This window comes from Neopsephotus bourkii, unplaced genomic scaffold (assembly GCF_033783945.1).
Source record: "Neopsephotus bourkii isolate Nb327-2 ecotype Australia unplaced genomic scaffold, CSIRO-AGI_Nbou_v1 NB_547, whole genome shotgun sequence".
Taxonomy (NCBI): domain Eukaryota; kingdom Metazoa; phylum Chordata; class Aves; order Psittaciformes; family Psittacidae; genus Neopsephotus; species Neopsephotus bourkii.
In genome coordinates, this window is record NW_026901048.1 from 1,194,504 (window position 1) to 1,207,435 (window position 12,932).

At 51.9% G+C, this 12,932-nt stretch overlaps 2 protein-coding genes across 5 annotated transcripts; both read right to left on the bottom strand.

Moving 5' to 3' along the window:
• Nucleotides 1-2,680: 2,680 nt before the first annotated feature.
• On the bottom strand, nucleotides 2,681-7,936 carry LOC133210998 (placenta-specific gene 8 protein-like). Of its 3 annotated transcripts, XM_061350968.1 has the most exons (5): nucleotides 7,385-7,936; nucleotides 3,912-4,056; nucleotides 3,562-3,686; nucleotides 3,131-3,239; nucleotides 2,681-2,838 (listed from the first exon to the last, which is right to left on the bottom strand). In XM_061350968.1, the coding sequence occupies exons 2-4, from the start codon at nucleotides 4,015-4,017 to the stop codon at nucleotides 3,132-3,134; spliced, it is 339 nt and encodes a 112-aa protein (XP_061206952.1). In that variant the 5' UTR covers nucleotides 4,018-4,056; nucleotides 7,385-7,936; the 3' UTR covers nucleotides 2,681-2,838; nucleotide 3,131. The 3 variants fall into 3 exon arrangements, with proteins under 3 accessions (XP_061206952.1, XP_061206950.1, XP_061206951.1); XM_061350966.1 differs by lacking the exon at nucleotides 7,385-7,936 and having other exon boundaries at nucleotides 3,912-5,217; XM_061350967.1 differs by lacking the exons at nucleotides 2,681-2,838; nucleotides 7,385-7,936 and having other exon boundaries at nucleotides 2,872-3,239; nucleotides 3,912-5,218.
• A 947-nt stretch (nucleotides 7,937-8,883) lies between these two features.
• On the bottom strand, nucleotides 8,884-12,629 carry LOC133210999 (placenta-specific gene 8 protein-like). Of its 2 annotated transcripts, XM_061350970.1 has the most exons (5): nucleotides 12,483-12,628; nucleotides 10,543-10,671; nucleotides 10,209-10,333; nucleotides 9,309-9,412; nucleotides 8,884-9,039 (listed from the first exon to the last, which is right to left on the bottom strand). In XM_061350970.1, coding segments are annotated over exons 2-5 (345 nt in total). In that variant the 5' UTR covers nucleotides 10,658-10,671; nucleotides 12,483-12,628; the 3' UTR covers nucleotides 8,884-9,038. The 2 variants fall into 2 exon arrangements, with proteins under 2 accessions (XP_061206954.1, XP_061206953.1); XM_061350969.1 differs by lacking the exon at nucleotides 8,884-9,039 and having other exon boundaries at nucleotides 9,305-9,412; nucleotides 12,483-12,629.
• Nucleotides 12,630-12,932: the final 303 nt, after the last annotated feature.

The following is a 12,932-nucleotide window of genomic DNA, read 5'->3' on the forward strand; positions in this document are numbered from 1 at the left end:
GGGAGTGTTCTCCGGTGGGCTGGGAGCCGTGGGAGGGGGGCCGCGGGGGTCCCCACGGGAGTCCCGGGTCGGTTCTGGCGGGAGCCGCTGTCCGCGCAGGAGCCGAGTGAGGGAGGACCCGGCTGTCCCGGGCGGGAGGGTGCTGGGTCAGGCGCATTCGTGCCCAGGCGGACCCGTGCTAGGGGTGCCTGACTCACTTCTGACATGGATGGTCTGTGAGGAGACTTCTCTGTCGTTCTGGCTGTTGGCAGCGGTTTGGCGAGTACTGTGCTGGTAACACCTCAAAACCACATATAGGTGTGCCTGTAGGTAAGTGATCATGCGTATGTACTTGCCTTGTTAGTCATAACTTGTAACAAAGAAATTCACAGAAACGAAGTTTCTGTGTCGTGGTGTACTACAGCATCCTACAAACCTGGTATTGCAATCCTCACACCCTTGTGTCACCCCTGCAGGTTGTGGCAGTGACGCAGCACACCCTAATCAGCCTTGCGTGGGGCTCCCATAGGGTCACAAGCCCTGGGCTGCCATCACCCTGCTGCCTGGAGCAGTCATGCTCACCCCACAGCCCCTGTGCTGAGAAACTACCCCCAGAGAAGGAGAAACATGCCCAGGGGTATAGCTCCTTGTGACACCCAGGGGGAGACCCCCCATGTGGTGACACAGACCTGCTGCCGCCCCACACAGCCCCAGCAGCCCTCAGGATGCCCCCCAGCCATGTGTGCAGCAACAACGAATACCACCACCCACAGCAGTTTTTCTGTGGAACAGACAGACACAGCCCTGGCATGCTCACCCCACTGGGCTCTGCTGTGGGTGCAGTACCACCACCCTCCTGCCCCTGTGGCACAGCACCTCTCCTGCAGCATGACCCCAAGACCCATTCTTGCCAGCAGCTGCTTTGGGCATTCACTGGGCATCACCTGCAGTTTCTGCACCTCTAAGACCCCTTGGATGAGGTGGGCACTGGTGCCCGCACCAAGCCTCAGAGCTGGCTGCTCCTGGCTCCTCACTGCACTGCCACAGCATTGCCTGCAGGAACAAAGAGGAAGAGAAGGCTGCATGGAGACCTCATAGCAGCCTTTCAGTACCTGAGGGGGGCCTACAAGGGTGCTAGGGAGGGACTCTTCATTAGGGACTGTAGCGATAGGAGAAGGGGTAACAGGTTTAAACTGAAAGAGGGTAAACTTAGCTATCGTGAAGAAATTCTTCACCATGAGGTTGGTGAGGCACTGGAACAGGTTGCTCAGAGAAGTGGTAAATGCTCCATCCCTGTCAGTGTTCAAGGTCAGGTTGAATGGGGTCTTAGGCAGCATGGTCTAGTGTGAGGCATCCCCGTGCATGACAAGAGGATTGGAACCAGCTGATCTTGAGGTCGTTTCCAACCCAAGCCTGTCTATGATTCTACAACAAGAGACCTGTGAGGATTCAGGTCCCTGCAGGGGGCAGAGCTCTGGTCCCAAGTATGTGTTGGGAGAAAAACAGACCTGGAGAAGAGATACCATGAATAGGGATGGGCAAAGCCATGGGGGGCCAGCAGCCCCTGCCAGGATGGGCCAAGGGATAGAAGGGCCCCAAGCAGGAATGACTTTAGGGGGACCCCATAACAACCATTATGGTGGCAGGGGAGATGGGGGCGCAGGGCTCACCTGTCACTGGAAAAGGGCAACCCCAGCACTCATGGTTGGCTGGTTTTGAAGACCTTGATCCTGGGAGCTCTCAGCTCACCCATGAGCTCTGGAGCAGCAGGGCTGTCACTGACCCTGCCACCCCAAATCACACAGCTGCCTGTGCCACAGGGGGAGGCACAGACCCCATGCCTAGCAGACTGTGAGCGATGGGGATTTGGGACCAGCAGCCAGGATTGAGGAGAGGTGACCCAGCAGGCCTGTGGGCCACACACAAGCCAGCATGGCAACACCTTGACCCACAGCAACACGCACGCTTTTCTGCTCCCTGCTCAGGCTGTCACCTTGCAACAACCAGTTTCTTCTGCTTCTCTGTGCACATCGTGTTTCAAATGTGCAAATGCACATGTACACACTGTCAACAGGGGCACAGCCTCTTCACACCAGGGGAATTGCACAATGGGATTTGCAGCAGCGAAAACCGCAGATCAACCCCAGCCTGAGTTACCTCTTCACCATTCTTCACCGTGACAGGTAATGGATAATGCACACCCAAGCCCCAGCAAGGTTCAGATACTCCCAGCTCTTCCACCACAGTATATTACACCCAACACCTACAGCTGTGGGTGTCTCACCACACCAAGAACCCTGCTCCAACACCATGGACTCCTAGCAAGGTTTGCGGAGAGGAAAGTGAATGGGACTGCTATCCCCACTCCATCACCATCACTCCCCCCATTGCTGCTCAGATGGTCCAGGCAGAAATAGGGATGCGTTCAATGCTCTCAGGCCTCTGAGCACAGGGTGATGCTGCACCAGCTCTGCATGCTCTGGTGTCTACAGAGCAGCTGAGCTGTCCACAGCAGGCTTTTGCTTTATATTTTCTCATTGAAATCTGTGGTCTGGTTTTATCCCAGTGTAGGGCTGCAAGGGAAAGTCTCCTTTCTCTGATAACCTCAGCATTGCTCTGACCACACAGCATACAAAAGTAAAATGCTCTCTTCTGGTGCTGCAGGAGGATGCAGAGAAATAAATACTCGTTACACACAGGCAGGAAGACAAACTCTGCTGTTTATTGATGGTGTTGCCCAGCAAAGGGGGAATTAATCACAATCAAGACAACCCCTCCATGGTGCATTTCCCAACAGCCCAAGGCACTGGAGACTCCTGCCCACAGCAGCTCTGCGGGGCGTAGTGGGGACAGCGACACCTGCAGTGGGATGAGATGGGAGAGTTAGGGAGTAGGGCCATGCCTTGCTACACTGTGTGTGTGTCCCAGCCCTGCTGGTTAGACCCAGGTGATGAGCCCTTAGCAGATCCCCCATCCTCAAGAGATTCTCAGCAACATTTTGCTGAGGGTCAGGTCACCCTTTCACTTGGTCATTGCTGTTTTGACATCACAGCAACCCTGTGTCTTAACTCAGGTGTCTCTAGAAGAGACTCTGGGAACACATTTGGTTCTGTGCAGCAGTGACTTTATAAACCAGCACCAGCACACACACCTTACGAGAATATGCCCAGCTCCTTCCTCTGGTTGATGTCTCTCTTCAGCTGGCAGAGAGCACACGTGGGGCAGAACACAGTGGAGGCAAAGTCACCCAGAAGGGAGCCCTGTGGAGCAAGGGACATTGAATAACCCCTTCCCACATCAGCTTTTAAGTGTCCCTATTTTTCATCACCAACACTCTTGGACATCGCCCTTCAGCCCTGCAGCGCACTGCTCATGCCCAGCAAGGATTGGGATGAAGTGATGTTCAATAGGATAACCAGAAGCTCACAGTAGTGATGCAGATGTGTCTCTGGCTTGATGCTGCCCATGCAACTTCCCACCACTGCTCTTCCCCTTGGACTCCACCTTATCCTCCCCTGAGCCCACACCCCAGCACCCAGCTTGTGACTGTCACTGCCAGCAGGGCATGCCTGGGTCACTGACCGGGATGTTGTATCTGGTGCGATAGAGTGTCCTCATGGCCATGCTGGGGCCACACATGCAGCACTCATCCATGTCCTCAGCCACTTGGCACCCCAGGCAGGGGAAGCAGAAGGTTCCACAAAGACCTGTGGACAGCAAGACATGGGCTTGGCTGAGGGGTGCAAAGAAAGAGGAAAGGCGATAAAGCTGGTCGGGGAGCCATGGCTCTTGACCTCAGATGAAAGCTGCTTTACTACTGGCACCCACAAAAGTGGGGTTTGCAACAGAGGTGATGCTGCAGAGTGAGTGGAGAAAACACCAGAAACACACTGTGAGCCAACACCAGAAGCAAGGGGTACATATGTACTCACACACGTTGCAGTCGGAGCAGCAGTCCATCAGCCCTGACTGCCACTCGCCTGCCCGTGGGGCCATTGAACACTGTGGCTGGACTGTGATCACTTGCTGAGAGGCCATTGCTAGCACAGAGTCGGGTCCCTCTAGGCAGTTTGTGGTCTGGAAGGAAAAGCCATCAGAGAAAGATGCCACTGGTGTTTCTGAAGTGGATTCAGGCTGCTGCATTCAAAGACTGAGAGGGCAGCACAGGTTTTCAAGGGGGCCCCATGGCCAGGAGCTGCCGCTGTCCTTTGCAGCAAAGCCCTCCACAAAACCAGCTCCCCACTAAAGGCAGCAGCACCACATCCCCCTGCCTATGCAAGTAAAATGCCTCTGTAAAGATGGAGATCCTTCTGCTTCAGAACCTCAGTGATTCAACACTTTGATCCTGTCTTCTCGTCCGCAGTTCATCTTTCACCATTATCTGCTTAAAATAGTGTTAGTGTTTTTATGCTTTCAGTGTTCCAAAACTACTACAGCTCAGTCCTAGCTTTCCCAGGTTCTCAGTATTCACCTTTGTCTTTGCTTTAGTCACCAAGCATCTCAGCCTGTTTGCCTTCCTCTCCCTTCCTTCTTCACTTGCTTCCTCAGCAGGCTTCAAGGCAGTGGATTCTCCTTGTCCCTTTCCATCATCCTAAGCCCAGTGACCAGTTCCTATCACTTTTTTACCTGCCAGTGCCTCATCTTTGTCCTCCTCTTTCTTGGGCCCCTGGAACCCCTCTACTGCCTGTCCTTTCCCAGTGAATGCAGAGCTCCTGATCTGCAGCACAATCCATAAACCCACCTGATTCATATAACAACTCCATCTCCACCTCTATCTCCACCTGTGGCCTCTTGCCTACCACCACCCCCTGCAAAGCACAGCACCACCCTTTGCCATTCTCATTTCAGCTTTGGAGCTTTAATAATAACAACAACAACAACAATAATAGAGGATGCTCCTCTATAATAATAGGAAGTCCCATGCAGATATATTCCCAGCCCTGTGCCCATGCTGAGCACCACTCTGGTAAGCAGCATGTGAATGAGATGCTCACACGCTTTTACAGCTGCAAGGGCTTCCTCTTCCTTCTAGCACACAGCCATTCATCCTCAGCAAAGAAATGATCAGCAGGAAAGCAGCCAGAGCTTTAAACCCCATAACTGCAGGCTGCTGCTCCTCTGCCCAGGAGGGGTCCTAGGGCAGCTCCCTGGAGAGCTTCTCACCCACCATCACATCACTGCATAACCCATGGGCATTTCTATGGTGGACATTATGTGTGTTCAACAGAGAACCCTTGTACAGTTTGTGTCCTGCCTTCTCCTGCCCAGCTTTGACATGTTTCTCCTGCCTACGCAGGCAGCACTGCTGCCTGTCTGGGTGACAGTGTCCAGGGGGTGCCTGTCAAGCAGCCTTCCCCTCCCTGCCCTGGAGCTCCCTGCCCTTGTGTGACAAGGGAGCACCTGAGTTTCGAGGTGCTAGGAGGAGCAAGAAGAAAAACAGGGGAGGCTTTTACATTTTGAAGTGAAGTATGATGGCATTAATTCCTGTAAAGTCTTTAAAAGCACTCTAAAGCGAACGGCATTATTTTCACAGTAGACTGTAGAATCACAGACTGGTTTGTGTTGGAAGGGACCTCAAAGCTCACCCAGTTCCAACCCCCTGCCACAGATAGGGACACCTTCCGCTAGACCAGGTTGCTCAAAGCCCCGTCCTACCTGGCCTTGAACACTGCCAGGAATGAGGCATCCACAGCTTCCTTGGGCAACCTCTTCCAATGTCTCAGCATCCTCACAGTAAAGAATTTCTTCCTAGTATCTAATCTAAATCTACCTTGTTAGAATTACACATCTACACAGAATTTGAGTATTAAAGGCGATTCTCCAGGAATATGGTGGAACTATGCCCAGAACTCAGATGATGCCATAGAATGCAATACCTGCATCTGACACTGTAGAGATACAGATTGCATTTGTATTGACTATATTGACTATTGTCAACAGGTGGCAAAGGGGTTGGGGGATCTGCCAGCAGCTCTCCATAATTTACAGACTAGCCTGGACACATCTCTGCTGTCAGAAACAGCCTGTTGCCATATGGCCAACCCTTGTTCCCTGGTAGTACATAGAGAGGAAAAGAGACATTGGATTATGCTGTAAGACAGAAGAAGGCTTGTAAAAACTCTCAAAGTGATTTGCTCATGACTGACTTTTTTCTGCTTCCTGCAGGCAGTGAAACATGGCTGGGCTGACACTATCTGAGACACCAGTATCTGCTCTCATTAGGTGATGAGAGGCCATTAAGGGGGGACCACTACCCTGAGGGATTCTCTCCACCACTGGCCTCCACCAGAGGTTTAAAAGACAAGGGTGTTTTCTTGCTGTTACAGAACAGGGCTGTTGAGCAGTAAAAAATGCTGCTGTGCTTTCTCTGGAGCACATCTCCTGGCTGTTGGTAGACACCTCTGGGGTGAGCACAGGCAGCCCCACCACTCAGGGGTGCAGTGGGGGCCATGGCACCCATCAAATGTCACTGGACATCTCCCACCTCTGCCCCAGTTTGCTGTCCCTGCTTATTCATGCAAAAGTCCCCAGGTAATTCCCATCACCTCTGTAGCCAATGTAACACCCCACAGAATGCCAAAATGGCAGCCCCATGGGGAGCCTTGTCACAGGGTGATTTAAGAAGAGGCAGGAGCCACGAAGGGCAGGGAAGGGGACAGACCACAGGCCCCATCCATGGGGATGCCAGGCAGGGACAGCATATGGGTCCCATGCAGGGAAAGGGATGCCTAGCAGCAGGCAGGACTTCAGGGACCACAGGGAGAAGCGTGTGTGGGAGCAGCAGCCTGGGAAGGTTTATGAACAGGATCCCACCAGCCTCCTGTGCCAAAGAAGGCACTCACCCGCCACCACACAGCAAGATTAATAGCAGCACAGTGATGTTCAGTGCAGCCAAGTGATGTTCACTGCTACACACACACTGTGCCCTTTGCAGGAAGGGCTGGCTTTTCCTTTCCTCAAGTCTGAGCGCACCATCCCTCTGCATGAATGGAGGCTGTGGTATGAGCAGGCAGCAGCCTGGAGAAGCCTCCACTGCATGCTCCTCTGCTGAGAGGTTGCCCAGGCCCTGCACATCACCTTCAGTGCCCCCAGCTCTACAGCTCCACAGCATGATCCTGAGGTGCATGCAGGCACATTTCACCCATAACAAAGGTCATAAACATATGTGCACAAATGAATGATACAGTGCAAAAGCTTCTATCCTTTACCTCTGCTGCCGCTTCTGTTGAGATGCCTGTCAGCAGCACCCAGCATACTCTAGTTTAGCTTTGAAGTAGCTTTCCAGGTTGAAAATCTCACCTCCATTTCCACCCTTTCCCCTTTCCCAGCAACACCACTTCAGCCGTGAGCAGTTTCCATAGTTTTGCATCGCAGCTCTTGCAAAGCAAAGCCAAGCCATACATACCGGATGAGCCGCCTTTGTCTCAGGAGATGCATATCTTTTTCCTGGTCCTCATCCTTTATATGCTCTGGGTGCTCCCTGGTGAATGACCTCCTCTCCCTCTGACTAACAGATCAGACACCGGCTTAGCTGCTGCTTTGCGCAATTTCAGCTTCCCTGCTGAAGGCAGCTTGCTGCAAGCTTGATGCCACTTCTGACAGGCTCCTGCAGCCCCAGAGCCCTAATGGGACATACTGCTGTTGGTAGAGGACAGTTTGCATTCAGGCTCCTGCACTGCCTTAATCATTCTGCTGCTAGAGTTGCAGCGCCTTTTCTTTGTTAAGCCTGAGCATTAGCAAGAACTGACCATAACTGGGTGATAACAGCTGTTGCCTCGAGGTACAGCCACAAAATCAAGCCATGCTATGGAGGGATGAAGCAGCAGCATGGTGTTTCTTCTCTCCCCCTCTCCACTAGCCTTCACCTCTCAGGCTAAAAATGCAGTCTACTGCGTTTCCAGGGATCATCCATAGGACTCTCTGGGCTATCTGGGGTTTAGGCACACCATGACGCAGAACCACCCACAGCACTGATAAAACACCTGTCCTTCACAAGGTTTGTGGTAAAGACGAAGGTAAAGGGAGAAAAAATACCATGTTTTCCGTAGTCAGTGAAGATGGGGGAAGATTTGTAGGGATCAAAAATCCTTTAGCATCTCTCAGAGAGCAATGGAGAGAGAGGTGGGTGTAACTTTTGCCTTTTGGACAGCCTATCTATCGCCAACAGCAGGCGGGTGTGCTGTGCCTGGCTGTGGCCAGGAGGCGGCAGGGTTTGCCCATGGAGAGGAATTGGCCAACCCACGACACAACCAGGTTTTCTGTCACAGAGCCACAGAATAAACGAATGGTTTGGGTTGGAAGCCACCTCTAACCTCATACAGTTCCAACCCCCTGCCACAGGCAGGGACACCTTCCACTAGACCAGGTTGCTCAAAGCCCCCTCCTACCTGGCCTTGAACACTGCCAGGGAAGTGCATTTACTTATTCCTTGTCTGGAAGCTGCTCTAAACTTTTGGTCATCTCCACAGACAGGTGGAATTTCCTGCTCAGGGTCCATAGAGGAACGTGTCTCTGCAACCCAGGAGATGGAGTGGGGCCAGGCAGCTTTATGTTCAGCCTGGCTAGCAGCCCTGGATGGCCACTGGGGCCACCGCAGCAGGGGCACCTCATCAGTCAGTGGCCTGCAGCCATCACTCATCTGCCAGAAGTCCCAGCTCTGCCCCTGGACAGAAGCCACTTTGCCAAGTTTTACAGCTTGGATGAGTGTGTTGCTCATCCAACACTGACTCCTCCTATGCATTGAACATCCTTTCTAAAAGCGGAGTAATTAACAAAACACAGTGAAAATCCGTCTCCGCAGCAGGGACAAGGAAATCTCAGCTGCACCAGGGGCTGCCAAGACAGGCAGAGCAGAGAAGGATGCGTGCTCTCAGGTGGTGCAAGAGTGACACACACACACACAGCCAGGAAGACAAACTGCTCTTTATTGCTGCTGCTACCTGGGGAAAGGGAAATCAAGCACAGTCAAGGCAACCTCTCCATGGTGCATTTCCCAACAGCCAAGAATGCGGTGACTCCTGCCTGCAGCAGCTCTGCAGGATGCAGTGAGGATGGCAGCATCTGCAATGGGATGGGAGACGAGGATCAGGGAGTGGGGCCATGCCCCACCACACTGTGTGTATGTCCTTAGTCTTCCCCACCCCTTCCTGCACAAGTTTCCCAACAATACTGTGCTGAGGGGCAAGTCTCTGTTGTTACCCACCCATGGCCATTTCCCTACTGCAGTGACCCTGCGTTACATGTCAGGCATTGGCAGGAGAGACTCTGTGAAGCCGCATGGCTGCGTGAGGCAGTGGCTCTACAAACCAGAACCAGCATACCCCGCTTACCAGAATATGCCCAGCTCCTTCCTCCGGTTGATGTCTCTCTTCATTTGGCAAACAGAGCACATGAGGCACCACATACTGACACAACAGTCAGAGCAAATGGACCCCTGTCAGGAAGAAATTGGTTAGGGGTGAAGGCTTCCTAAAAGGCACATTTCGGCCAAGAAGAGATTTAGCACGCTCCAGGTTGTGTGCCCTTTGTTTCCTGGCTGGCTGCAGTGTCCTGAGTATCAGATACTAAAAACCAGTGCTGGAGAACCCACATGCAGTGGAAAGGAAGGAAAGAGCCCTTTCTGCAGGTTGCAGATAGCTAATTATCTTTTGGCTTCTGAGTTTTAAAACTGGGAGGGAACACACACAGAGGATAGATTTTTGGACACACTGGTTTTGGCCCAGCATGGCTCATCTGGGAATGGCACAAACCCCCAGCTGGGAAGAAACCATTTCACTTTTGTAATTTAAGTGAATGTCCACCTTTCTTCTGCATCCAATTACAGATGTTTATATGTGCAGCTGGCTTAATCTGTCCTTTGGTCTGCCCACAATTCTCCCAAATCTTTCCCATCTTTCAAAGATTGGGGATAGCGTGGGGAAGCATCAACTGTGGTCAGCGGCAGCTGAAGGCAGGACTTGTGCCCCCAGTGAAGGGTGCTGGGAAGGAGCTGTGCCCGATTAATGATTAGGGAGTGTTGTTGGACACCATCCCAGGGATCAGTGCACCCGAGGGTGGTCCAGCCCCTGTCCTGTGCTCCTGGCACCATGCAGGATAAAGGAGTGGCAAAAAAAACAGTGAGTGGAGATTGCTGCAACCCTATGCTCATCCCTCATGTGCAGAGAGGGGGGCCTTTGGTGTATCTCATATTCCAGCCCCACAGCACAGTGAGGGGCAGGTTAACCACTGACCGGGATGTTGTATCTGGTACGGTAGAGGGTCCTCATGGCCACGCTGGTCCCACATAGGCAGCACTCATTCATGTCCCCAGCGAGTTGGCACGCCAGGCACGGGAAGCAGAATAACCCACAGCAGACTGGCAGGGAAAGAAACACAGCAGCATGTGAGGCTCTGCCTGCCTGCCCAGCACCACTGCCATCGGGAGGGGAACTGAGAGGACCAGGCTACACAACTGTAGCTGTCACACCACCGACCCGAGCGGCTGGGGTGAGACAAGCATCCCGAGAGGGCATGGGACCGACTGCAGCATGTCACTGCTGACTGCTGAGAGATGGGAGCACTCACACACGCCGCAGTCCGAGCAGCAGTCCATCAACCCTGTCTGCCACATGTTTCTCGAGGCAGTGGGCACGGCCATGCCGTACTGTGGCTGGATCGTCACAACGGTTGGGACAGCCATTCCTAGTTGCACTTCTGAAAGAGACAGGAGGGGAATGGGGCAGTTAGTAAAACAACAGCCCTCAGTTTGGTCCCCCAACCGAGCTGGTTGCCATCACTCTTCAGCAGGGAGCCTTTTGCCAGCTGCCTTGCTGCCACTGGATGTGTGGCAAAGCGTGACCCTATCTTACACACATTTACATCTTCTCAAGGGTTTTGCATTTTATGCCATTTTATCCAGCCTTCAAAATAGCATCAAGCCACTGATGTTCCCCACTCCATCCCAGAAAGGCTTCACTAGTGCATAGACACAGTTCACCAATTTCCCTTGTGCCAAGCAGGGCTGGGCAGTGAACCAAGGGTAAAGTCAGTGACCCGGGCATTTCAGTCATTGAACTTGTCATATTTTGCACAAGACTGGTGTGGCATGAATAGCAAGCACGCAGGAAGCAGCCATGTTCTCTCACTTCCTCATAACGAAGCCAGGCTCCATGCAAAAAAGATACTGTAGAAAACGAGTATCTCCAGTTTCTTGTCATAGAGAGCCAGAAAGGCAGAAACTCAATGCAATGCCCCAAGTCTGAAACCCAGTCTTTGCCTTCCTGTGAGTAAGCAAGCAAGTAAACCCTGAAAACCAAGAAGCCTGAGGTCTAAAGAAAAAAATCAGAGCAAAAAGCTCTGTGCTCCTGTTCTCCCACCCAAGGACAAAACAACACAAAACATTCGCAGGTAACAATTACAACTACGTTTTGCCCTGAGGCCAAGTTCTTCTAGTTATGCACTGGTAGAAGAAAGAGGAAGGAAAACTCCAGGCCCCTGTCTGCTCACATTTGTTGAGACTTCCTTGGCAAAGGCAGCACCACCGCTGGGTGGTCTGGCTCCTCCCCACCAGCTCCTGAGCTCAGAAGGCAGAATAGAAACCAGAACTGAGTGAACAGTGCTGGGAAGGGGGGGTCTCCTTCCCTCTCCACACTTCGGGGTAATGCGTGCTCCTCCAGAAATCCCACTCCTGGCTCAGCAGGCAGCACACACCAGCCTGTGCACCCGGTGTGGATGCAGGCAAAGGCACTGTATCAGGTATGTGTTCGGAGGGAGACATTGGGAAGAGGCATTGGAAGACGTGTCTCTCCCCACAGGAAGATATTGGGAAGAGACAGAGGGAAGCAAGGTATGGCTTCCCTCTGCCGACCCACAGCAATGTCACCAACACACTGTAAATCTGCTTTCTACACCTTGAGAAAGGCACAGTATAGAGTATCCTGAGCATTACTGACATCCTTTTTTCTCTCATGGTTGCGAACATTAATGAAGGATCACAACATTAAGCTGCTCTTGTCACCAGTAGCACATCCCATTGGAAAGGACAGCAAATACATAGGGAGAGGAGGTAGCAACATATAAAAGCGAGTGACAAGCAGGGTTCTGGCAGGACAGCAGCTACGTCCAGCACATCCTCAGAGCCCACCAGGAAACACATGCAACAAAACAGCCTTGCTAAGAGGAATTTCACCTTAAGCGTCCATGTAGACAAGAAAGAATCCAGTTTAAACAGAGAACAAAGTACCAGCAGAGTCCTTTAATGCAGGTACACAATCCTGGAAGCAGAAGGAAGCACGGAAGAAATAACCTCTCCATAATCCAGCTTTTTTGCCTAGCTTTTTTTAATCCACCCCCTTTCCCCAAGTAGGATTTGCCATATTTTTGGCTTTAAAAAATGTCCTGGGCAGAAAAAAATAAATAAAAAAATTAAAAACCCCAAACCACAACAGCCACAAAATCTTGCACTACTATCCCACTCTCCCCAGGCTATCAGGTTTTTACTATTCCCATGCTTTAAGAGAACCAACCTTCTGGTGAGCAGACTCTGCCAGTGCCTTCTTCCTTGTTGTCTGGAGCCCTGCACAAAGAGACTCTGGGGAAGATGAAACTAAAGTTTCTCTTTCTTGGAGGCTGTTATTGGCAGCCAGCAGTAAGCGAGTGCAGTGGTGGGAGGTAACTAGAAGGGGAGGTCAGGAGCTGTGCCCTTTCAGTATGGTTATAGATATTGCGCAGTTTTATTTCGACCTGCCCCCCAAATTAAATCACAGACTGCTATTTGTCTTTGAAAAAAACTGATTGCATGTATATTGTCTTATTCCCTTAACTCTGTGTACTGAGGTTATCGTCTGGCGGATAACAGCTCTGAGTGATGTGTGTTCATGGGGATAGACATTTCCCCACCATTTTTCCCTAAAGGAAAAGCATACTTCCCAGATTATAGGCCAGACTAGATGAATAGCACTGTAGGGTCCTTCACT